The 24,779-nt window shown below is 45.0% G+C and overlaps 1 protein-coding gene across 1 annotated transcript in view; it reads left to right on the top strand.

Moving 5' to 3' along the window:
• nav3 (neuron navigator 3) overlaps positions 1-24,779 on the top strand; it is a 110,090-nt gene that overhangs the window by 303 nt on the left and 85,008 nt on the right. Inside the window, exons 2-5 of the mRNA XM_076076100.1 lie at positions 272-446; positions 8,322-8,390; positions 14,774-14,916; positions 23,184-24,294. Coding sequence (XP_075932215.1) covers positions 436-446; positions 8,322-8,390; positions 14,774-14,916; positions 23,184-24,294 — 1,334 coding nt within the window. The 5' untranslated portion in view covers positions 272-435. The remainder of the gene's footprint in view (positions 1-271; positions 447-8,321; positions 8,391-14,773; positions 14,917-23,183; positions 24,295-24,779) is intronic.

Genomic DNA, 24,779 nt, shown 5'->3' with positions numbered 1-24,779 from the left:
TTTTTTTAAAACATGTGTTCACTTTAGTGTTTGAAAGATACAATAAATGGTTTGGAAAATATTCATTTGAAGCGTCACGGGACACTGCTTTCGTTCCAGGCCGATAAAAAAAACAAAAGTCCTGCACTACTTTCACTCGCAGAAATGGCTTCATACCAAGAAGATGCATTTGTTCCATGCAGGGTAAAGATGTATCCCTGTACATGGTGGAGCAGCACCACAAGTACCACGGCACATCACTGACATTTCCCTCCCTGTCTCGCCCCCGCAGAGATCAGGAATGGCAACCTGAAGAGCATCCTGGGCCTCTTCTTCATCCTGTCGCGCTACAAGCAGCAGCAGCAGCAGCAGCAGCAGTACTACCAGTCCCTGGTGGAGCTCAGCCAGCAGACCAGCAGCAGCGGGCCGTCCGCCGGCAGCCTCAAGACGCAGGAGATGCAGTCCAGGTACGCTGCGCTCCGCACAGTTGCATTGCAGTAGTTTGGTGTCGGCTTGGGTCTCATGTCTGGGGCAGATGGAGCCCAGAAGGTTAGGTTAATGTCACTGTTTTGAATTAGCAGACCAATGTTTTTTTTTTTTGGATCTCTGCTGGCAGAGGGGTCGACTGATTTATGGCTTTTGGATGCTTAATTAGGTCCAGTTACAGGTTTTGTAAACAGGAATTTGTTGGATATGACCGTCTCTCAGTGTGAAATGAATAACAGCCTTCATGGAACATGTTTCTCATCAGTGTTTCTGCTGCATCAGCTCCATATGGAAGGTTTGACACGGAGGACTCAAGCTGACTAACGGACAGATTCACCTTAGATTTAGAATGCAGTCCTAGCCTCACAATGTATGCATAGTTGCTTATTCACTCTTTGGTTGACAGTTAGTTAGAAGATCAATATGGCTCTCATCTCCGTCTGTTAAAAACAAAGCTACAGCCTGTTAGCTTAGCTTACCATAAAGACTGTAAGCAGGGGGGAAACGGCTAGGTTTGACTGGCGTTCTTTTAATTACGTCGTCTTGTTGCGCCTTCTTCTTCTGCAATAGTAAACCGGTTTCCTGCATGGAGAATTGGCACCACCTACTGCTTATCTCCATGAAACCAACTCCTAATAGTTGCATAGGATAGTGGATGGTAACAAGCATTCATTTTGCCGATTTTCTGTTAAAATGTGCAATACATTTGCACGAAAACCCGACTCTTGTCCCTGGTTCTTCGCAACAATTTTTCAACATTTCTCAATGTAGCTGTAGTGCAATGCTAAATCTGCGGAGCACTCTTTTAAAGGGACGTTGAGTTTTGGTAGTAGAGGAACTTCATAATATGAAGACGTGCATGGTGCAGTGGAAGTCTTGGTCAAACAGGCAGCTAAGCACTAAAATGCAGTAAAAGCAAAGGAGGCCTGACACTGTGTGATGTAAATAGACAGAACAGGCCCAGAAGAGCATCTAAAGGAAGGCCTGACATGCCACACATGAGCAGCATTCCCCCCGACCGGCTCGAGTTGCTGCACGGCCGCTCTGTTTGGCAGTGGTGTGTGTGTGTGTGTGTGTGTGTGTGTGTGTGTGTGTGTGTGTGCAATAATAGCAGTTAGTCCCAGCGCTTGAGGAAAGGGCCATGTGGGTAAGATGATATTGTCGATCGCTTTGGCCCCTGTTTGGACAAGTTAGGAGGTGGTAGCGATGGGGTCGGTGTATTGTATATATATGTGTGTGTGTGTGTGTGGGTTATTAGGGGCACAGCTGCCTCCCATTCCCACACTCCCCCCTGCCACAACAGGTGGAGACCCCTCTCGCACACATACTGTCCACGGCAAACAGTGAAGTTTGAATCACACAGTCCAGTCCTGGAAAGCATGCCAAGACAGCGTACACACACATACCGTTAAAGCCGTTACAGGAGTTCACCATCACAAAATACGAGGTCGAGTCCGATAACAAGTTGGTTGAGAGATACTTGAGGTTTTATTCGATGAGATATTTGTGGACTCCAATAACAAATAGGGAGAACATATAAATTCATGGCGGAAAAAGACTTCTATAAAGACTCCTATGAAGTGGTTCAGTTCATTTCCAAACAGACCCCTCTGCCCTCGCCGCCCATGGCCCCAGGAAAGTCACCCTCCCCCGGGGCTGATAAGTTAATCACGTCTGAATGTTGGAGGCCACAGCGGAGGTCAGAGGATCAGCCCTTGTCCGTCAGCGTTAGAGTGAGCCATTAATCTGTGAGCTTTTGGGGACGTCCGCGCCATTCAACCTTTCACCGCGCCGAAGTGAATTCGCTCACTTCCAAGACTATGAAAATCAGGGAAAGGATTACAAATATCTTGCACTGATATGATCACACAACCTGTGTAAAGAAATGTCTGGAGGTATAGAGGAATTTTGCCTTAAGTGTGAGTCAGAATGGACTCCGGCGGTTTAATAACTAGCAAGTGCCCGCTTGGGCCGTGTGCCTATTTGGAAACTATTGCTTGGCTCTATTAATACTCGAGATCCGCTCATCGCTCGTTTTACTCCAGGGAAGCAAAGAAGAGTTCGGTTGTACCTTTAGTACATCCAGCATCCAGCAGAGGCGGTGAACTGCAGTCAATGACCCGCGACCTTTAAAGGCCCGCTGCGGACGACACGCTCGACCCTGAAGCTCCGCCCCCGCTGCTGCACAAGTTTATTAATATTGGACGTGTCGCATGTCCAAATTGAACCAAATGTGTCTCTGCACGCCGTTGAGTCCCCATCAATACACCCGCCAAGTGTGAAGTAGATTGGATGAATGGTTCTCAAGATATGCAGAGTTTTGAGTTGTTATGGGAAGCTCTTATAATGCAGTGTTACTGCTGCTCTTTTGACACACAAGGAAAAAAGAATCCATCCTAAACAGATTCTGAGATGACTTGACCTCTTAAACGCAACTAACTCACTGGTACAGTCTGTCATCACAAACTCATGCTGTGCCGTCAGACATCATTTAAACCCACAGAAGTCTATTTTGAATTCTAGCGGAGATCACAGAGTTTTCCAAAGCAGAAAGAAATCATATATAATATTTCAGTATAAAATGGCGCAGCTTGAATACTTCAATATGATGGAACGACGCAGCCATGTAATCTTGAATATTTCACACATTGTAAAGATTATATAGCTTTAATGAATAGCAGGAACAAGTTGATACAGACTATATATGATGCTGTCAGACAGTGTGGAATAAGTTGTTTCCAATCAATATTTAAGAGTAAGCGTAAGTAAAAAAGAATAGGTTCATATTTGCTTGAGCAATGTATGCTGCTTGTCTCACCCAGACTGTGTCGAATTGAATTCATCTGAAGAATCTCCTTTATGTAAAGTAGCATCGAACTACTGTACAAAGTGATGATATGTCTGTTGTCCAAGTTTGCTTTCTCTGCACTTTTCATATCGCGCCGTCAACTCCGAATCATTTAAAAGATTTGTTAGGTTCCTTTTGTTTGAGGCCTCACGCCTGGCTGGTGCGCACACTCCCTCTGCTTTTCACCCACTTTTGGAAGCACTGAAATGTAATTAAATGTAGTCATTAAAAAAAAAAGATATTTTTTAATTCCAATTTTCCACGGTGATGAATTCCTGCGAGGCCCGGCCGACCCCGAAGATTAAGCATTTCTGAGTAACATCATAAGCTATCAGATAAGCCAGGAGAATGGATGTTTTCAAATTCAAAATGTTAAGCTTTTTAAATTATCAAATTATCTGCCTCGCAGCTTCACAGAGGCGGAGACACACGCCCTAACACACACACATTTGGCCTAGTGCGCATCTACAGTCGGGATATGGGGGAGCTTTCTATAGACAGCACCTGCTGGCCTGACTGGTTTCTCTGGGGCTGTGTGTGTGTGTGTGTGTGTGTGTGTGTGTGTGTGTGTGTGTGTGTGTGTGTGTGTGTGTGTGTGTGTGTGTGTGTGTGTGTGTGTGTGTGTGTGTGTGTGTGTGTGTGTGTGTGTGTGTGTGTGTGTGTGTGTGTGTGTGTGTGTGTGTGTGTGTGTGTGTCCGAGGGGAACTCCCCATTGGACAGATTGCGACAGCCCGGAGCCACGGGAGGTTGACGGTGCTCTAGAAGGCAGGGGGGCCCGGGCACTGGCAGGGCGCAGCGAAAACTTCCCTCTTTAACTCGCCATGTCCCGGGGCGAACAAGTTGACCCCCTGGTGCGGCGCTCCTCACGACTGCCGACCGCCGTGTCCCGCGACAGGAAGAGTCGTTTGCCCTACGGGAGAGCCAACAGCCTGGCCAAGCCCGACTCGTCTCCTAGGTACTGTTCTAGCTTGATATGAGGAGGACGGATTAGTGCCGGTGGCATCATGAACTGGTAAATGGTTTGGTTCCACTTGTGCTGTTTTAATTTATTTGTGTTAAGCTGTCATAGGTTGTCAATGCATAGATATGGATATTTTCCTGATCTTTGTCGTGGGATACTGTCAGGGTGAAGTCTTAGTAAAAGTATTTTATCAGTAGTATGTAGTACTACACAATAAATACCCATTTTTGTGCTGCTGTGTGTGTTTGCGTTGATACTCGTTACGTTGCTTGATACATGCTTGGTACATTTTAGTTATATTTTAGTATTGCAACACTTCATGTTCTAATGCATCCTGGAAAGTGCTCTCATCTGAAAAATACTAAAATTACCTTTTTTAATTTAGCTAGGCAAGTAAATAGCGGCATACTGCTGTAGCACTTCAAAACGTCACAGGTCAGGTTGGATGGTTTGGCGTACAAACCGTTTCAATTCGACGACAAAGTCACCGCTGTTTGCATCCGATGTCCTGCAAACGGTCACTGTTTCTTAGAAGCATGATCTTTCCCTGACTGACGTTTTCTATGTTGGGCTTAGTGTGTGAGCTTGATACGGAGCGACAGAGGACTGTGGCTCCACACACACCTCTATTGTCGCTGAACGTTTTAGATTGCCATGATGTTATTGGTTGAAATTGTTTGGTACCAGCTAACGTAGGCACACATCGTATTTTGTAGTTTTCTCTGGAATGGGATCTCTACTTAAGACTAGGGATGTTGTGGTTTTACTGTTGACACCTTAAACCCTTAGAACACTAGGACACTCCAAAATGACATGTTTTTGGAAGTTAAGTTTGGGCGACTTATATTGGTCACATGATAGGTGCAAGATGAATACAAGAGCTTGTATTCATCCCCCCGACACGAAGGTTGGATGACATCTCATTACCTGCTGTCATCACGTTGGCCTGTAGTGGCTGAGCGCACACCATTTTGGATATCAAACCCACCAGTTTGTGTCTGCCCTCAGGGCTGCGGCTACAATCAAGCTGAAACTGATATCGCTCACATTTAATAGGACAGCGAAGGCATCCAATATCGCTTGCATGTGCACCGCATGTCATGGGCTATTAAACGGAGGCCCTGTTGATGTATGTTGTATTGGATCAAACGTGACAGACTGTAACCCCCCCTCTTCTCCTCTTCACCTCCACCCCATCCCCTTTCCCTAGTCCTAAATCCTGCCCCCTCATGTGTTCTGGTGTCTCTTTTTCCACATTGGAAAGATCTTAAATTCTGTGAGTTGGATGAGCACTCCAGACTGGGGACTCTATACCATTGCCTTCATGTTTCATTGCATTTCATAAACCCGGAGGCGAGGGGGGGGGGGAAAGAAAGCAAAAGCACAAAAGCTTTGCTTCAAGAGGAATGTGATGCACAAGTTTAAGCTCGACCCCTTTTTCCTACGAAATGCTGAAAAGGCGTTTTAGAGTGTGACAGGCTCCATTAATCTCTGTCTAAGCAGGTTCTGTCTGTGTGCTAAGTGCCATTTAGGGTATTTAATAGAGCACAAAACATACCACAGGGAGATGAAATGTGGTGCGGGCCGTGGGGGGGAGGGGCTTTGGAAAACGAAGAAGAACATGTTTAGTCGACAGACACCATTAACCAACGTGTCATGTATCACAGAGTTAATTAATGACATGACGTGAAGGCGCTCGCCGCCATAATGGGAAACTAACCTGAACTTGTTTCCCCTCTGTTCTGCTGTCTGCTCCGGAGCTCGTTAGCATAACGCCGCGTCATGAAAACCCTGCAAGGTCAATTGGCAATGTACAGTGACTCGGCGCTTTATCGCGGGTGGTTTAAAAGCGAGGTGTAGATACAGAAGGACTGCGTGTGTTGGAGAGGGTGTGTGCATCTGCAGACGAGGAATGGGAATGTGTGTCACAGAGAATAGGAACCCAGAGACACACTTTAAGAGAGTTAGACGGCTCGCTCTGTGACGGCTGATTTGATTTCACAGAATGATGAAAATGATATTGACTGAAAATCACCTCAGCAAGGCCTGAAACTTCTGCAGCAGTCCTTTTGTTGTACTTCTGCATGAGAGGAAATTAGGTGCGTCATCAACAGATTTTTTATAAAAGTCATGGCCAGTGTTTGTACTGAACCCTGTGCCTTGTGATATCAGTGTCTGATGGTATATCTGGGGCGTGCGATTCTTTTCATTTATTAAATCATATTTTTTTGAATTTCTTGTCCCTGTGATCATTTTATACTCAAAGCAATGTTATGAGTCACTTGCACTGTTGGTTCTCTGGTATTGGTTATTCACTTCGGGTCACAGAGCCAAAATGTCACAGAGCCAAAATGTAAAAGTCCGTTGGCATTTATTCATATTCAGTTTCATGCAAAGTCGAGAACTGCACGGCGAAAGCAGTCAGAGCACGAAATAAGATGACTGCAGTGCGTCACTCAGCCAACCCAGTATAGGTGGTTTATTGTCTCGGTCCACTTTCGCTCACCAACGCCAAACCAGCGGCCCACAATCGCAAAACAGAGGACGAGTTGTTCCTCGTTGTGAGAGAAGACGGAAGTCTAAAACAGGCTGCTGGTGTTGGTTGTCTGTCCTCCAACTGAAGCACATAGCTCAACTGCTCCGGTCATTGTAGAGGACAGTTTGAAGACAGTGTTACAGTTGATGAACTTCTGCGGCTTCGCTCCTCAAAAGGGACTGATTGGAAAACTCAGGTTTCTGTCTCGGGTCAGCCTGTGAAAGGTATGAATACAAGTCTGGAATTATCTATAAACTGATTTATTTGTAATATTTAACAGTCAAGAAGAAATTGCTTGCAGTATTCAAAACTACTTGAAGGGGAACTTGTTGTGTGCTAGTTATTTGATGCTATATCACATTTGTTTCTTTAATTTAGAACTCTTTTTATGTCGAGTTTTCTATGTACAATGGAATACTTTTGTAAACAAACTGAGTCGGTTAAGCTAATAATGTTAGCGGCCATTAGCTAAGCCTGCCTGCCTCAACACTGCCATCAACATAATATTTTGGTTACATTTTCAACCCTGGCCTTTTTTTCTGTGTTTGATCGTGTTTATTTTCATAACTTCTTTGTAAAAAAAAAATGCAGTTTTCTTTGACAAAAGAGTGAAAAAACAGCAGAAAAGGCCACATGTGTTTCAATGCTAACTGAGGTGCAGTTAGCCCAAATGTTTTTTAAGTTAAAATTATGCTATTGCTTAGAGTGGGGGGTTCACTTGCTTGCTTTTTAATAAAGCCAGCCACAAACAATATGTTGTTATATGAGGTATTTAAGCTAGAAAAATAAGAAGATATAAGCTTTGAATAGAGGCTCTGTTAACAGTTTATGACAACAAGTGAGAAACTCTCACATGGTTTGTGAGTCACACTGTTCACACAGGACGTTACACTCAGAACATTTACACACAGGAATAAACAGCAGCCCCGCCACCTGGCCTGCCACTTTACATTGTTTACAGGGTGTAGGCACGATGATTAAAGGCATGTCTTTGTTCATAAAGCACTCCACAAGTAGCTTAACTACTTCCTGTCAAACACAAACGGAGAGGCAGCCCGCCTTGATTCCCCGTCTCCGTGAATGACTAACAGTGAGTGTTGGGTTGTAAACCATGACTGGTACCGTGGGTATTTCCTTTCGCCTATGCCTCGTGCGTAGTGGGTCTTGGGGTTTTTCTTCAAACGATGCCACAGTGAAATTCTCGTTTGTGAAAGTGTCTCGAGCTGTTTTATGTATAAATGGCTGGAGAGATGTTGTTGGCTTAGTCATACGTGCGTGGTAATAAACATATGTGAGCCATCAAAAGAACTGAAATGTGCTCTGGCGTGCTACAGTACAGCATGCGGTATGCGCTTCTTCTTTTCTCCCCCCCAGTTATCTCCTCTGCTGAACGACTCCTCTCACGCACATTGTTACATTAAGGCATGGATTAAGACAATTCCAGCAAGACGCTGGACTCATTCCTCCTCTAACCGTGTTAACGGTCCCTCTGTCATCTGCTCTCTCTTCAGTCTCACAGCGCGATATGCAAGTCCTCCAGGCCACAGTGGAATAGGGTCCCCACAGAAGAAAAACACAAGGTAAATATGGCAGACACTTCATGTACCGCCTTTAGTTTATGGATTCTTTGTTGTCTGTGTTTTTCAAGTGCTTTTTGCATGACCTGCATGCCCTCACAGGTTTTTTACATTTTGCTTAATGCTTTTGTGATATTGTGTTACCACCTCAGGGAGGTCAAAGGTCAGGGTCAGCTACAGAGCAGCTGGTAGGGATTCAGTGTTTGGCTCAAGGATACTGCAGCAGGGCGTAGCACGGCGGCTTGCCTCACAGTGAAAAGACGTGCTACATATTCATTATAACACTCTCTGTTGCCTTTTCACAGGTGGTTCGGTATAATTAAACTCGGCGAACGTGTAATTGTATCGGTGCTTGTACATCATTTTCCTCCAAACCAGTATTCCGCAAGCGAGCAAATATTCAGTCAGTAAGAAGAATGGATGACAGTATCTCATTTGAAATGACTCGCACCTAAACTAGGACCAACTTTATGTAAAAAAACATTGACCACATGATTTGAATTGCCAGTGGCCGCTGAGTGGATGAACTCATCAGTGAGTCCTTTGCACCAAAACAAAGGTCGCTAGAATCACACAAAAACAAAGAAAATCCAGGATCCCTGCAAAGTTTTCACTCAAACAGTTGACTTGCACTTAATATCTGTTCTCAGTCCAGCGCTTTCACCACTTGAGAAGTCTTCTTCTGTGTGGTGTGTCCTCTGGGAATACCCCTTTTACACGTCTTGGCAGAAGAAGCTGCTGCTAAATAAGCCACCAGACATTATAATGACACTCTTTGTGTTGCCAGGCTCTAGGCTGCAGCCAGCATTCAGGGAACCACAGGCTTCAGCTACTCTTTTCTGTGTCACGTGAGCTGGTAAACCTATCAAACCCACACAAGGCCGCTGACCTTCCTCTCGTCTCGTTAACATAAGCATTGAGGCTCTCACACATGTGAGACCCACACATACTGTACGTACACACACCCCAGAGTCCAGTTGTCTGATGCTCGCAGCATTTGTTCCAGCTCGGGGGCAGTGGGAAACGTTGGCAAATAATTCCTCTCCAGCCGCCACTGAGCAATGGCAAAAATGCTGTAGCCAGCAGCTCCGGGCCTGTGGGTGGTAATCGGCCCGCTCAAATCACAACCTCAATGCTGCTGCTTTGCAGAAATAGCTCTTTCGTTCCCGCACAAATATGAACGTGCACACACACACACACACAACACAATGGTGATATTGTAACCATTGCCCCGCTGCCATCCGATCCTCATTCGTACAAGCATGAATACCACTTTTAATTGCTTTCTTGCCATTTGAGAAGTAATTTTTAATCACCATGAACTGTCTCCTCTTCTATCCCTGAAGCGAGGAAGTTTAAGCGCTCCTACAATGGGACAACAATTTAAGTCTCTCCCACATACTGTGCTGAATGCGGCTGAAAGAACGTTCCCCTCAAGGTGCTGGAGTTTTTACTGTTTTTTAAGCTCTTTTGGAGACATTGAACTCGTTAGCCAGAGCTAAAGGAACTACCCACAACAGCAACAACTGTACTCGTATACAGTAAATTACTTTCATTGATCTTAATACGGCCACTGAATTTTTGTGTGTGGTGTGTTTTACGCTTGGCTTTCCAAGGATGAGTAACTGGTGATTATTGGGTGCCACTTCTCGTGCATTTCTACACTTCCGAATTGTGTTGCTTCCTCTTGTTGGAACTCATTTCTTTCTCTCCGATGAACCGCTCTGTGGTCCTATTTTACGAGGACAGCTGTGCACTGTTGGGCAAATGTAATGCCTTTAAAGGACCATAGCTGTTTGCAAGCTTTAGTAATACATATATTTATTTTTATTTATATAGCACTTTTCAGAAAACTCAAAGACACTTTACATTTAAAATCATCATATAAAAAAGCTATACACTAAAAACGTAAAACACACAATATTGGTCACACATTAAAAGCGGTTCTGAAAAGGTGAGTTTTGATTTGGGATTTGAACATGGAAAGATCGGTGCAGTCTCGGATATGTTTGGGGAGAGAGTTCCAGAGGGAGGGGGCAGCTATGGAGAAGGCTCTGTCACCCCATGTCCGGTGTTTGGTCCTGAGTGGAAGGGACAGGAGGTTGGCATCAGAGGAGCGGAGCCGACAGGATGGAGTGTGGTGGTGGAGCAGGTCGGTGAGGTAGGAGGGGGCCTGATTATGGAGGGCTTTATGAGTGAGGAGAAGGACTTTGTATTGGATCCGTTGTGGGACGGGGAGCCAGTGGAGATTCTGGAGAACGGGGGTGATGTGATCACGGGAGCGGGTGAGCAGGCGAGCAGCAGAGTTCATGGATGTACTGGAGTTTATTTAGGATTTTGGATGATGTGCCATGAAGAATACTGTTGCAGTAGTCGATTCTGGAAGTGATGAAGGCGTGGATCAGAGTTTCAGCAGCAGATGAGGAGAGTGATGGGCGGAGACGGGCTATGTTTTTTAAGTGGAAAAAGTGAAGTTGGTTTGCATCCATGATTTAATGTCAGTGAGGCAGTTGGTGAGAGTGGAGTGAGTAGCAGTGGTGATGGCCTTTGTGGAGATGTAGAGCTGGACATCATCGGCGTAGCAGTGGAAGTGGAGACCATGTTGACGTATGATATTTCCAAGAGGGAGCAAGTAGAGGATGAACAGAAGGGGACCAAGCACCGAACCCTGGGGGACGCCTTGAGACAGAGGAGCAGTGGAGGAGGTCCAGTTGTTGATGCTGATGAACTATTGTCTGTTTGTAAGATATGATTTAAGCCAGGAGAGAGCAGGTCCGGTGATATTGAGGGAGGATTTGAGGCGGGAGAGAAGGATGTTGTGGTTGATGGTGTCGAAAGCTGCAGTGAGGTCGAGGTAGGTTTAGCTCCTTAACTACAACTTATCAGCCATTGATTTCCATTCATTTTTGTACAAACTCAATCAGCGCACTCTTTGTGTAATCCATCAGCGTAAAGTTTTTGTCAATAATTCAACAGTCTGCTCATTGATTTTCATTAAATACAGACTATAGTACCACTCAATGGCATCCTGGATTAGTAGAAAATGTGGATTTAAACTAGAGACCATCTTGTGATGGATCACACTGGCTGCAACGCCAAATTGTGCCAGGGGCCTAAAGTGAGGGGACCAATGGCCCCTTCCTCACTTCCAAAAAAGCCGAAACCGATAGTAAGCGTTTTCTCCTCTGCAAGAACTGCTGTGGATAGCCAGAGTCTGACAGGCTGACTCATGCGTTCTGTGTCCAATACAGTCCCAAGTCTGTCCTAAAACAGAATCATTGTCACATTTTTCATTCTCTGGCTCCGGTTTGCCGATGCATAATCAAACATGTATTTTGGAAGATGAAAGAATCTCATGATAAAAGGGACTTCCTTCTAAATTTCCATCTGAATTGCTTCAATCTCACCCTCATTTTCCCACTGTTTATCTCTCATTTTCTCTTGCAGCTACACTATCTGCATCCATTTCCCTCTGACTCCCATTCTCTCAACTCTCTCCTTTGTTCTTTTTCATGTCTTCTTAGTTTTTTTTTTCCATCTCTTAATTGTTTTGGTCTCTCACTCTCTTCTGTTCCTTCCCTTGTTGATTGTACCTGTGGGAGCTAAAGGCCCTGGAGCTGCTGTTATCCGTGCGCGTGCGTGTGTGTGTGTGTGTGCGTGTTTAGGGATCATGTAGGTGCTTTTAGTTCTGCTTTGCTGTGAGATATTTCTTTTGAACATCAAAATTCAAAGTCTCTTTTCCCACCCTGTCTTTTTCTCTCTCTCTCTCTCTCTCTCTCTCTCTCTCTCTCTCTCTCTCTCTCTCTCTCTCTCTCTCTGTCTCTCTATTATGGGGCTGCTAATGTACCAGTCCTTCTGTCGGACCACCTCTTCAGCTCAGTGCAAGTCTCTGCTCTCAGACCTGGATCAGCATCTCTAAACAGAATAAAGTCTGCTAGTCTCGTCACAGTCGGATCTTTTCAGGATCTAAGAGATTCAGAGGAACTGAATGTCGGCACATTTGCTGCTTCTCAATGGCAGTTTTATTTTTTTTTGCACTTGAGCACATTTTGTTTTTGCACAAGTGCCTGTATAAAACAACGTTTGCATTGTTCAGCACATGGACTGACTTATCAGGCAGTTTCGTTTTCCGACTACACGTCGTGCCGCTTGCTTAGTCGCTGAGCCTCTTTTAAGTGAGACACCCAAAGTAAACTAGAATCTTTCCTTCATCTGTGTTTCCTCGTTGCATCACAAAATACAGGGGATGGTTAGTCTGATGAGCTCGTAAAATAGCATTAGCATTACCAAGGGATAAATGCTTTTTATCCAGGTGTGTGTAGTATGTGAAAACAGTGCTATCTCATGTATCAGATTTATAATAGTTAACAGCATATTTAAAATAAAGCATACTTAATATACTTAAATTAGGGAGCAGGCAGCAGTGTGTGTTACAGACGCCAGTTCTTGTCCTTTTATTTGGACTCGTTTCGGTATGAAATAGATTCCCGTCCAGTGATGCGCGCGAGGCCCAAAGACAGATCACCTGCTTTTTCAATTCTGCTGCGTTACTGACCCACATCTTAGAGTGTTTAAAGGACACTCCAGGGAAAGGGAATATTAAGAGTTGCCCCACTATTGACTTGGCCTCTCAGCTGCAGGTTGCTGCTGTCACAGTGGGACAAAACAGAGTTGACCCGACTGGCTCCTGTGGTATGTTTGATAGATAGCGTGGCAGAGAAGGCCGAAACCTCCAGATGAATTGCATCATAGCTCCATCTGTTTGCCAAAGGAATAGAACAGCCCCTCAGGCATCAATACTTCATGTCAATTTCTGTCTTGTAGTTTTATTATGTGAAGACTTTAAAGGCAAAATGGAACATATGAAATATGTTGTTTCCACCCCCCTCCCCCTCTCCTTTTTTTTTTTGACCACTTCAGGATTCCACCCTTTAAAAACAATTTCCCCTCCAACATCTCGGCTCCATCTGCGATACAGACACGAGTGACATATTCGCGTAGCAAATCGATTATCTTTGCTAAAGGACATCACGGCAGCCTTCATGCACGGAGGCAGAAAGACACCAAGTTGTTAGAATCTATTCAAGGTTTTTCTGTTGTTATTTCTTTAGAAAGACCAGGCTATGGATGGAAACACCCACGGCCCCTCTGATGCAAGCAAGGTCGTCTCTTAGTGCCTGTTTTTTTTTTTCTCAGCATTACAATCTGCTCCCACCCTGTCAGCTGGGAGACTTTGTGACTGCTTCTCGTCTTTCTTTCTCTTGTCAGACGTATTTTGATTGGATTGACCTTGGCCCGCAGTCGAGTCACACGGTGCAAACAAGCAATCTAAAAAGATGAACATGTATATGAAATATATATGGTACGGACCACTCAACTGTGAGGTAAAAAGCAGCCTTTGAAATCGGTTCATAAAAATCGCATCAAACCACGATGATGAAGATCAATGGTAGAAATACTGTATATCCAAGTTGCAGTAAATCGTGTTGCCATTTGTGTGCCAGATGCCAGATCTGTTTTTGGAACAACTTACATACATCTGGCATAAAACAATGCAATGTGAAGTTATTGTAGAGCAGCAACAGGTTTCTGATGAGATAATTCTTTTAGCGCCCTCGCGGGAGTCGAGACAACCCTCCAGCTGCGGCGTGGCAAATCAACATTTGACACTGGCAAGCTTTGACTCTGTCGGGAGAGAAAGATTGTGTGTGTGTGTGTGTGTGTGTGTGTGTGTGTGTGTGTGTGTGTGTGTGTGTGTGTGTGTAAGAGGCTACAGAGACTGACTGAAAACACACACCTCCATGGTAGGTGTTAGCATCCGCCTTGGTTTTACTGTCAGTAGAGTTACAGCGATGCATAGTGACGACACATGAAGGAGGAATAAAGGGCCATCATACGTCTCTCCCTGTCTTCTGTAGTTCACGCCTCCTTCTTTCTCGACCCACGAGGCAGCACACAATGTCTTACAGCACTCACTTGATCTCTCTTCATCTCACACACTGACGCATGCCGAGCCCAGGGCCAGTAATCATGACACGATGGGAGAACCTTTTTTTCCAACTCGTATTGAGTCGAAACTTTCCTCGCTTCTCTTGATGAGGTGGTAAAGTCTGTGCAGCACAGCTCAAAGCCTCACTTGGAGTCTCTTGTCTGTCTCTTTGAGTTCCGGGTGAGACTTGTTTTCCGCTCCCGGCAGCTTCTCTCACCATCCAGCGTTCAAATTTAAAGGATGGGTTCACATTTTTTCAGGTTTTGAACACAGAAGTGCCTTCTCTCTAGACAAAAATAAGTCATTTTTAATATTTCTGCCTGATTAATATTGTCATGCAGAGCTCTGCCTCAAACTCCCAATATGTCATCTAAACATCCGAACCCCTCTCTTGCAGGTTGCCAGGCCCCTCCAGAGTACCTGCTGCAGGCAGCGGGGCCTCCAGGAGCCCGGGCTCGTCCAACCTCAACCGCCGAAGCCAGAGCTTCAACAGCATCGACAAGAGCAAGCCCCTCCAGTATGCCAGTGGCAACGACAGAGGTGAGGGCGGCGTGCTGCCGATCGTGTTAGAAAGCTGCAGCTCGGTAGGAGCAGATGGTAGGACGGAGCGCCCATTTTCACATTCTTCATCCTGGCCACTTGGTGGCACCACTGGCTCAGACAGGCGAGGCTGCAGAAAGGCCCTCACTCTACCAGTCCTCACCAGTCTGCTGAATCATCCCCAGTTCTTCATTCCAAGAGAGTTATAATGGACGCCGCTGAGTGGAGGCGGCGGCACATTTTCCCAGCATGGAAAGAGCCATTTGAGGGCCTACTGAAAGGGGCAAATTCAGACAGCTGCTCTGCCGAGCGCGACGAAGCTAATCAGAGTGATTATGTTTTCGAGAGAAGGGTCTCACAGTGGAGCTAGAGTGTGTGGTAGTTTATTTAATGCCAAACTGGATATTCACAAATAAATAGTTGCCTTTACAGCCTTTCTGTTCAAAAGTAAATAAGCTGCTCGTAAAGGCTTTAATTACATTGACATTGGCTCACTAACTGTACTGCTAATAGCTTTAAGATTTCATTTTGGCTCATTCAGAAGATTTATCATCACTCACTGGCTCATAGAGTGATGATGAATAAAATCGATCCCACTGCTCACAGTCATTTTAATAATTAAAACCAGTCCCGGCGGGTTTATGACATTATAATAACAAACTTTTTGCTTTGGCTCGAAATGTATGTAATCATGAAATGATGAGATCACTGTAGGATTCAGTCTGTAGAGTCGGGAGAGGATCAGCAGGAGAAGGTGGTGGAGGTGGAGGAGGAGAGCTTTTCTCTTTTTGATTCCGTCTTTCTCACCTGCCGTCAGATCCTAAAAGTCCACGCAGGATGTGCACTCACCCACGACTTCTGTCTGAAACTTCAAACTCGTCAACGGGAGGAAGAGGGAGGGCATGGTGAGAGGTGATGAAGGTCACAAGGTGCACAGGGAGCGTGTGCAAAAAGTGTTTGGAGCTGAAAAGAGAGCAAAGTGTAAATGATGAAGGAACTCTCATTTGCTTTCATTTAAAAATCAATTATTTGTTTGGGTTTCTCCTTCAACAAACACAATTACGAATGATTCAGTCGATCGGTTTCGTTTGACTTTTTTAAATAGGTGGATGCGTCCTATTCCGGACCATTCACACAGTGCGGTTGAATCCTGCCAGAAGACAAAAAGAAGCTTCACTGCAGGGGAGATGAATCAGTGATGTTTTCGGTTTTAAAGGGAAGAAAAGTAAAAAAAAAAATCAATTGTGGGGAAATGTCAGCGATGCAGACAGAACCTTCTGGAGAAGCAGGTAACAGAAGCGGATACAGGAAGGGTCTTCTTGAGTTTATAGTTGCATTTCCCGCTTTCACATTCCCTTTAGTTTTACATCCTTTGATTTTGTTTTCTTTCAAGTTTTTAATATACAAATACATTATTCAGATATGATCAGACAAAGGTTCTGATAAAACACAAACATCATCTGAATTGTGCAGACCTGGTGATCTCAGATCAGTGCATCATGATCGGATAGTGAAGCCTGGCTAAAGTTAGGCATCATCTCAACAGTGAATACAAAATAGCCTCGAGAGCTTTCCCCATTTTTGTCAAAAGCCTGATCATGTTTATTCATCTGGACCACATCCTCATTACATCCAGTTTTAGAATGAACATAATATGCAGTTGATCCAAATGCTATTTTAATTTCTACTGGGCCTATTCATTTCCACTAGATGTTATGCTTATAGCTGTTATTTTGACTCAGTTGAGACTTTTTGTTTTCAGTTCTAATAAAAATATAATCATATTTCTGTATTTTGGCAGCTAAGCACCTACATATGCGGAGTAAAAATGGCCGTAGAAACCAGTTATAGTATGAAAATACACCAATTTTTACAGATGAGGGCAGTAGCTTTGTGTTACACCCCTAACAGTGGCTGATCGGCCAGGAAAAGGGGCTACATGGGTGAAAGTCATATTTTTGTTTACTTGTTTCTATAACTATTTATATGTGAGGCATGTCTGGCCTCATGGGGGATGAAGTAATGCGTTTCTCTGCATACACAGCGTTGCTCTGACCAAACAGAACAACAGCTCAAAGGGCACGAAGAGCGCTGCGTCACCCTTGCTGCCGTGCAACTATTTAATTAGCTTCAGCCGACTAAATTGAAGCTTCGAAAGGGCATGCCCGTGATATTGGACCAAAGAAAGTTGGTGTTTGGTCTGCTCGTTGTTCGGAATCGGGATGAGAAGGCCATTTTGAAACTCGGAGAAGGTGGAGAAGCTGCTGTGTTATCTGTCTGACAGTGATGTTATAGGGGGAGCAGCTGGAATTGAGAAGCGTTCAACTCAGAGAGTGATAAAAAGAAGCAGAGGTTTGGAAGAGTACACACACGTCACTGCTGCAACACGTGCTGCAGGTTTTAACCGATCCATGCATCTGTGTGCATGTATGTGTGTGAATGTTTCATTCCAAACATGGGTGGTGTCACTTGAATCCAGGCGTTCAATTTCGTGGGCAGACCAGGAGAAATGACATTTCATTTCTCGGCCGCTGAGGCAAAAAAAACAAGACAAGAGGAGTCTGTTGCCATGACAACGACAAGTCACTGCACGGTGAAAAGTGTGGCGCTGCAAAACCGCCTCCGGGGTGGTGATGGAGGAAGCGAAAGGGTGGGGGGGATCTCTAAAGACGGGGTTAATTGACTGGACACGCAAACAGAGATACGCCCACACACACACACACACACACAGAGTCACGCAGATGTTTGTAACCCCCTTCCGTTCACATTTAACAGCTGCCCTGAGGGCCGCTGCACTATCTCTAAAGATGAAGGGTAACAGAGAGGACACAGACAAACACAGAAACACAAGCATGGATGCTGTCTCATCCATGTATATCAGCTGACTGTCTAGACACACACACACACACACACACACACACACACACACACACACACACACAGAAAGACGTGCACAATAAGTGTTTCTTGTCTTTATGCCAGCTGATTTTCCATCACATTAGCACATCTGGTCAGGATTCCTTGGCGTCGGTGTTTAGGTCAGGGGTCGGCAACCTTTACCAGAGCCATTTTGCCCTATTTTTCACCAAATCAAATTTGTCTGAAGCTATTTGATATCACAGCTTATAAAGTTGTGTATATAGTTATATTATATATACAAAAACTATAGTTTGCTGTATTTATGAAATTATAGAACAAGAATTGCTATTTTACCTGTTATAACACTATCAAACTCTTATGAAGTGGCGAAAAAAGACTTGCTCAGTTAAACCAGCATCGTTGGCAGTGAAAGCAAATTAATACGTCCACGCAGAATTAAACTCTATTTTCTTCCAGGACTTTTCTTTTTTGGGATTTATCCATTGATAGTGTAGCCGATGGTTAATGTTGCGCCTATACTTTATGATAATAATAAAATAATAAACACGGGGCTCCATAATCTGCGCCAAGACGGCAGCAACTTTATTCACTCCTCCCACACTTCACCAGAACCTCATTTTCTCTTTCCTTCTCATCCTCCACAAAGCACCAAACACTGCTTCCTAGAGAGCTCTTAACGTGCTCAACATAATGGCTTACAATAGTTTACCGAGGGCGGGGGTCTGCAAATCATAATTAGCCACCTGCAGGGAAAGGCGCTTGACAGCAACGTAATAGATTCTAGTTGACAAACTATTAAAACATTTTTTATTTTGGTGGCGTTACCAGCCCTATGGAGCGGCCTTCTGAAGTCACGGTTAACGGAGGACTTTCCTTTTCTTATTATTGTTTCTTAACTATTGTGAAGTCCACACACATAAACGATAAAGGAACTAAACATTGATTGCTCTCCAGTAGGACAGAGACTTCAGTCACCAGCAGAGAGTGACAGATGTGTGTTGACCTCATTTATTGATCCATAATCTAGTCAACTTTTATGTGTAAGTGTTCATTTTAAAGTAAATGTGATGTGAGAGAGATAGAGCAAGACCCGCAGCATTGTAACTAAGTCTGAAAAATAGAACTTTCCACGAACTGTGTCTGTTTGAGTTCATAGAGGAAGATTTTAGAGGAAGATCTTAAGTATCAAACACGACCTTTCATTATTAAAGACTACTTTACTTTGCCGACCCCTGGTTCAGGTTAAGCAAACTACTTGGTGAGGTTCAGGAAAGGATCACAGTTTGGGTTGAAATAAGCATGTTTTTTTATGTAACTTAAGTTACGTACATTACGTTACAGAGATGTAACTTAAGTATGTTACGTAAGTTAACTTACGTACGTGACTTAAAATAAGTCAGCGTAGAGTTTTGGTTTCACACGGGACTCTAGACAGCGGTCTCCTGGGTGAAAGTCCTGTGTTTGTTTGATCCGTCCTCCTGCCTACACGGACGTGGTTAATGTTGATCGGAGCAGTTTCTCTGAGCGTCCTATATTGATGCGGATGGGTTTACATTGGAGTAAGTTAAAAGCCCGGTGCATCTCATACAGATGCCACAATAAGGATTGTGCGTCGGTATGAAGAGGGCGTGACCAAGCGCGAGTATTTGAGACCGGGCTGTGAGGATCTGATGGTTAAAATCGAATCCAATTATACCTCTGCTGGAGGTCAGAACCTTCTGTATTCCGACTCATCCCACCTTTCTAACCTGCGAGCTCATTACTGGAAAGCAGGAGAGCGTCTGCCAGAACATTGGCCTTTGAGATCTGCAGAAACAATGTTCTCTTACAGGCAAGAGGAGGTTCTGCTATTGCACTAATACACTTTCCCACAACTCAACAACACTTTCAGACAAGCCACATGCACTCTTTTGTGCATGCTCGAATATTAAAACTGTGCATGCTTAGGTGTAAACACACAATCACATGTCCACACAAACGCGCACACACACACACACACAACTATGACACAAACACCTACTAAGTAGAATCAATATTCAGAATTATAGGAGGGTGATAAGTAGTATTGGCCACACTTGTGTTTTTGAGATGAAGTTCTGTAGTAAGACCCCTTGCTGTTCTACAGCACACATTTAAATAAAGATCCGGTTTTAAAAGTGTCCAGATAACTAACAGTAGCTGAGGTAGGGCTGTACCGGATCTTCTTTAATTTGAAGCTTCTATTGAGGTTTTCAAGTGAAGGTTTGAATGTCTGACGTCTAATTTTATCACGACATCCCCCCCCCCCCCAAAAAAAGGAATGGAAAATAGATTTAGTTGTTGCTGTGATAGATATGAGTTATACAGGTGTGTGCCTCCCTTTGTGTGCGGCAAGCTGGGGAGCAAACATTAGTACAGTACTAATGATAACAGTGTAGTCAAATCTTTATCTGCAACTGTGCAGAAATATATCGGGTTTGAACAGAATGAGTAGACATGCAAGATGGAAATAAAAAAGATCCGCAGCATTAATATTTAGACTCCTAATGTCTACGTTCTGAATGAAGCTGAAAGCTTTTCTGTCCATCCCTAAGCCCTCGTACATATGTAGCTGAACTACTTCGCCCATATTCACCCGCCCGCGCTCTCTGATCGAACGTGTTAGGTCATCTGTCTGTCCCACGCACTCGCCTTAAGACCCGTGGTGACCGAGCTTTTGAGGCAGCAGCACCAAGGCTCTGCAATTCTCTGCGTGCACCCCTAAGTTTTGCGTGTTTCGGTCAGTTGGTATATTGGTGCTTTTCTTGCATAACTGATGACCAGTACATTTTAGTAGCCGGCTGCTTTCGTTCGCTTGTTTCCTGAAATGATGTCAGAAAGATATTCATGACCTCAGCATGAGCAGCAGTAGTTTTACGCCTGCTGATCGACCGCAGACCTAAAAAAAGCAGCATAAAAATCATAATGCATTCATAAAAAATACTAGAACCAGAAGTTTCACAGATATTGCTGTGAATTATTACAGGGTATATTGTGAAATAATAAACAGAAATAATTGATTGTTTTGAATAAAGACATGGAGGTAAATGAAAAGGTATTTTAGTGGCGGCACGCGACACATTTCCAATTTAAAGAAGAGTCTCTGGCAAAGCCCGACCCACTCTGGACCTGACACAGTACACTGGGGCGTTTTCAGGCATGTTTTCAGGTTTTACAGAATGTCGTCAGACGTGTAAGCCGGTTAAAGCCTCTCAGCCACAGCCGAAACCAAACCTCCTCCCCTCTGCCTGCCTGAAGGGGCTTTAAACTGCAGACTGGAGGTGACTCACAGCCAGCTGAACCCCGCTCACTGTGCTGACTGACAGCCAGACAGACACTCACTCTGTCTAATGGTGCATAACTTCATGCTGTCACTCCGTCGCCTTCCTGTCTTCATTCCCGCCACATCCCTGATTCTGCCTTTTCCTCATTTCTTTTCTTTCATCTCTTTCCCTCTGAAGTGGCCTCAAACTCTGATGCATTTCTGTCCACGCCTGCCCGTCTTCTTTTGTGTCCATCTCCCTCAAATACTATACTTATCTGTCTGGTGCTGCTGGATCCTCTATGCACGTAAGAGAGGGGGAGAGTGCTGATGGTCGGGGTGTCAACCAGCCAGGAAAAGTAGTGTGTGTGTGTGTGTGTGTAAAGGTCAATGCGGGACTCTTAAAAACGTTTATTTTATACGCATGACAGATGTTTATGTGCTCTGTGCGGGTGTATATGCGTGTCATATTTTTCTAGCGCAATTTAACTGTAAATCTGGTAGATGTAAACACATTTGTAATGCATCGTAGCTCACCATTCGGGCCTGTCATGGTAAAACATGCCAGTGAATGCGATAAGTGGTCAAATACGAAAGAATATCTCTGGATATTATTTGTAAAACTATGATAAACAGCCCAAAAAAATTTGCTACGTGATTAATATTTGACTTTTGGCATCGATTACATGATTAGTTGACGTATCTTTCGTAAATCGCTACATGTAATACATACATATCACATCCTAGTATTGTATGTCAGTGAACGTTGCTGCCACTAATCCCTTTATTTGCACATAATAGAGGTGAATGTACACAACCAGGGAACTTGTGCTCTGTTTGAATTCAGCGTTTCTCATCAAAACACTGCTCCATATCGCTACTCGAGTTAAAAAAAAAATCCCCAGGGTGACAAATCTAAGCTGAAATCCATCCACTGTGATGTACCTCCCGAATGCTCTTATATGTGTAGATAGATGGTTAAACGTGGATGACACGATGACCCGTTATTTCCAGCAGCTTTTCAGGGATTTTGGTTTTGAAGTCTCACAAGGAGCGAGGGCTTTCTAACTGAGCTGCCATTTTCTACCAGCGACGGACAATCATACAGGGAGAAATCCCCGGATCAGAGGCAGGCATCAGGTTTTCTACACCCACTGCATCCTCAATATGTAGACATTTTTGAGTTGAGATAGAAGTGCCCACTTTTTACTTCTATCTACATACTTTCTAGACCCATAATTCTAGGAAAGGTAGAAAATCTCTGACATAAAAAGTAGTTACATTCAAAACACTAAATTCAAAAGTCGCTCCTCAAACTCTTAGAGTACTATCATCTAAGGCTGATGATGTTGAACAGTAAATCTGGGTGAATGGTGTCCTCCGAAGGAAATTCTCCATCCATTGTCACCCAGCTGCTGTGATCTCTTTTGTTGTCACGGTTACAACATCCACAGTCATCCACAGTCATCCACCTTCAAACATGCTGTGACAAGCCTCTATACAAGTGTAAATCAGGAGAGTGGAAGTCTGAACACGAAGCTACAGCACACTTGAGTGCAAACTCCTTGGAGACTCCAGTGTAATGCTAACAGTGAAATCTTTTTTTTCCTTCTTTTTTTAACCCAACATGCCGTAGATATTCTGCCAACTGGGACTGAACACTGAAATCCGCTGAAAGTTTCCAATTCTTGCTTGACTTTTGAGCTAAATGTGTGCAAAACCATAGAGGAACAACAGCAGAGTATTCAGCTGTGACTTTGGAAAAGGTTGTTTCTCATGTCGGATAAATCCAGGAAGACTGTGAAAGTTTGCCACAATCAGAACTTGAGTGTTTGATCCAACAAATGTTGGTCCTTACCATCGTCAGAGTCACTCCAGTGGATACTACAACTATGTCACATTTTCCTCAAAGTAGATATCAGTGACTATGAATGCAGAACAGAATTAAAACAGATAATGCAATTGAATTTGTAACACTGAAAGTTTTAATCAAGTCTGTCAGTGGCTCAGTTATTTGAATTGGAAATATGACATACTGTATGTACCAAATAACCCTGCTTTAAATAATAAAAAATCATTCCTGTTTGTCTCTTCTTCCCTGGTTCAGAAGCGGTGAGGGGTATCCCAGTACCCGGCGGGATGAATGGGAGCGGTATTGGTGGGACGGTCCCCTCCAGCCTCAGCGGGCAGCAGCTGGCCTCTGCCATCCCCTCACCCACCACCGGCAAGTCCTGGCGCAGCAAGTCCATGAACCTCAAGCACAGCGCCACTTCGTCCATGCTGGCCAGCCCCACGCACTCGCCCTCCCCAACCCTTTCACCCCAGGCCTCTGAAGGCCTTCAGCCGCAAGGAGGCGATGGGTCAAAATTAGGGTCGGCCGGCGGTGGCGGACTCCAGAGGTCCATGCTGGAGAAGTTCCGCCTGATCAACCCCAGATCGGCTTCACGAGCGTCTCCGTCCGTGGCGGAGATGTCTCTGCAGGAGGAAGACGACATGTCGGAATACGGTGAGGAGGGATTGACGCCCACGGGGTCGGTGTGCAGCAGCGGCAGTAGCAGCGCTACGGCCAAGCAGATGTCTACCAAGACCACCCCACCGTCCCTCGCTGCACCAAGCAAGACCTCCTCTTCTTCCAACCCCTCCTCTTCAAAAGCGTCTGCCAACGGCAGCAGGTCCATGGCCTCATCCAAAGACAAGGAGGACAAAAGCAGATCTGGGAAATCCTCTAAGGACAGCTCTCCACCCAAAGAGGAGCGCGAGTCATTTGCCGACTCCACCAAGAAGACCTCCAAAATTGCCAGCCTCATCCCCAAGGGAGGGAAGCCGTCATCTGGGAAGAAAGAAGGCGGTGCCTCCTCGGCTTCCAGCAGCATCCCCAAGCCGGGACTTAAAGCTCCCACCACCACGACATCCAAGCCACAGAGCCAGAGCGCCTTGAACAGCAGCGGCAACATGCGCGGTGGAGAGGGGGACCGAGCCAAGCTGACGAAAGGAGGGCAGGGTGGGAGTTTCTACATACAGCGCCCCAGTGGGGGCCCAGAGGGCAAAAGGACCAGCATGACCTCCTCCACCAGCACCTCAGCCCTGTCTGGGTCCAGTGGGATAATGGGAGGGGGTTGTGGAGGAGGAGCTCTTGGAGGGAACGGAGTAGTTCAGCTTCCCCAGCAGCAGCAGCACAACCACCCCAATACTGCCACTGTGGCCCCCTTCATGTACAGGTGAGACGTGTGTGTATTGCATCCATATACAAGCAAAGTATTCTATTTACAACTCCGCCACAGAGAGGTCAATATATTGACCCTTTTTCTTAAAATCCTAACTACACACCCTCAGACACACACCCAGAATATTCCTGGAGCACTCCCAGTGATCAGCTGGCGCTCCCCTACTTTGCATCTTGCTCTCGCCTCCACATCTCTTCACAGTCATTACAGAACAAATTAACATCCTCTGCCTGACGCTTGCCAAAGCCTATTATTTCACTGTCTGGGATTCATCTTTGATGCTGGGATCCCAGACATCGTCAGCGTCTTCTCTGCATTCAACCGGTGTTGTTTTGATGCACGCAGCTGGCGCGTGGTTCCCTTTCGTTGCTGCCATCAGAGGTGCAGGAGGTGGGTAAATCTGCCCAGCAGGGCCGATTTTCTCTTACGACGGCAGAGGTAATCCAGCGGGAGAGAAAATGGTGGAGCCGCCAAAGTCT

The sequence above is a fragment of the Anarhichas minor genome, unplaced genomic scaffold, assembly GCF_050575085.1.
Source record: "Anarhichas minor isolate MPS153535 unplaced genomic scaffold, ASM5057508v1 ptg000055l, whole genome shotgun sequence".
Classification (NCBI taxonomy): domain Eukaryota; kingdom Metazoa; phylum Chordata; class Actinopteri; order Perciformes; family Anarhichadidae; genus Anarhichas; species Anarhichas minor.
Note: the sequence above shows the minus strand (reverse complement) of the source record. Positions and strands in the feature narration are given on the sequence as shown.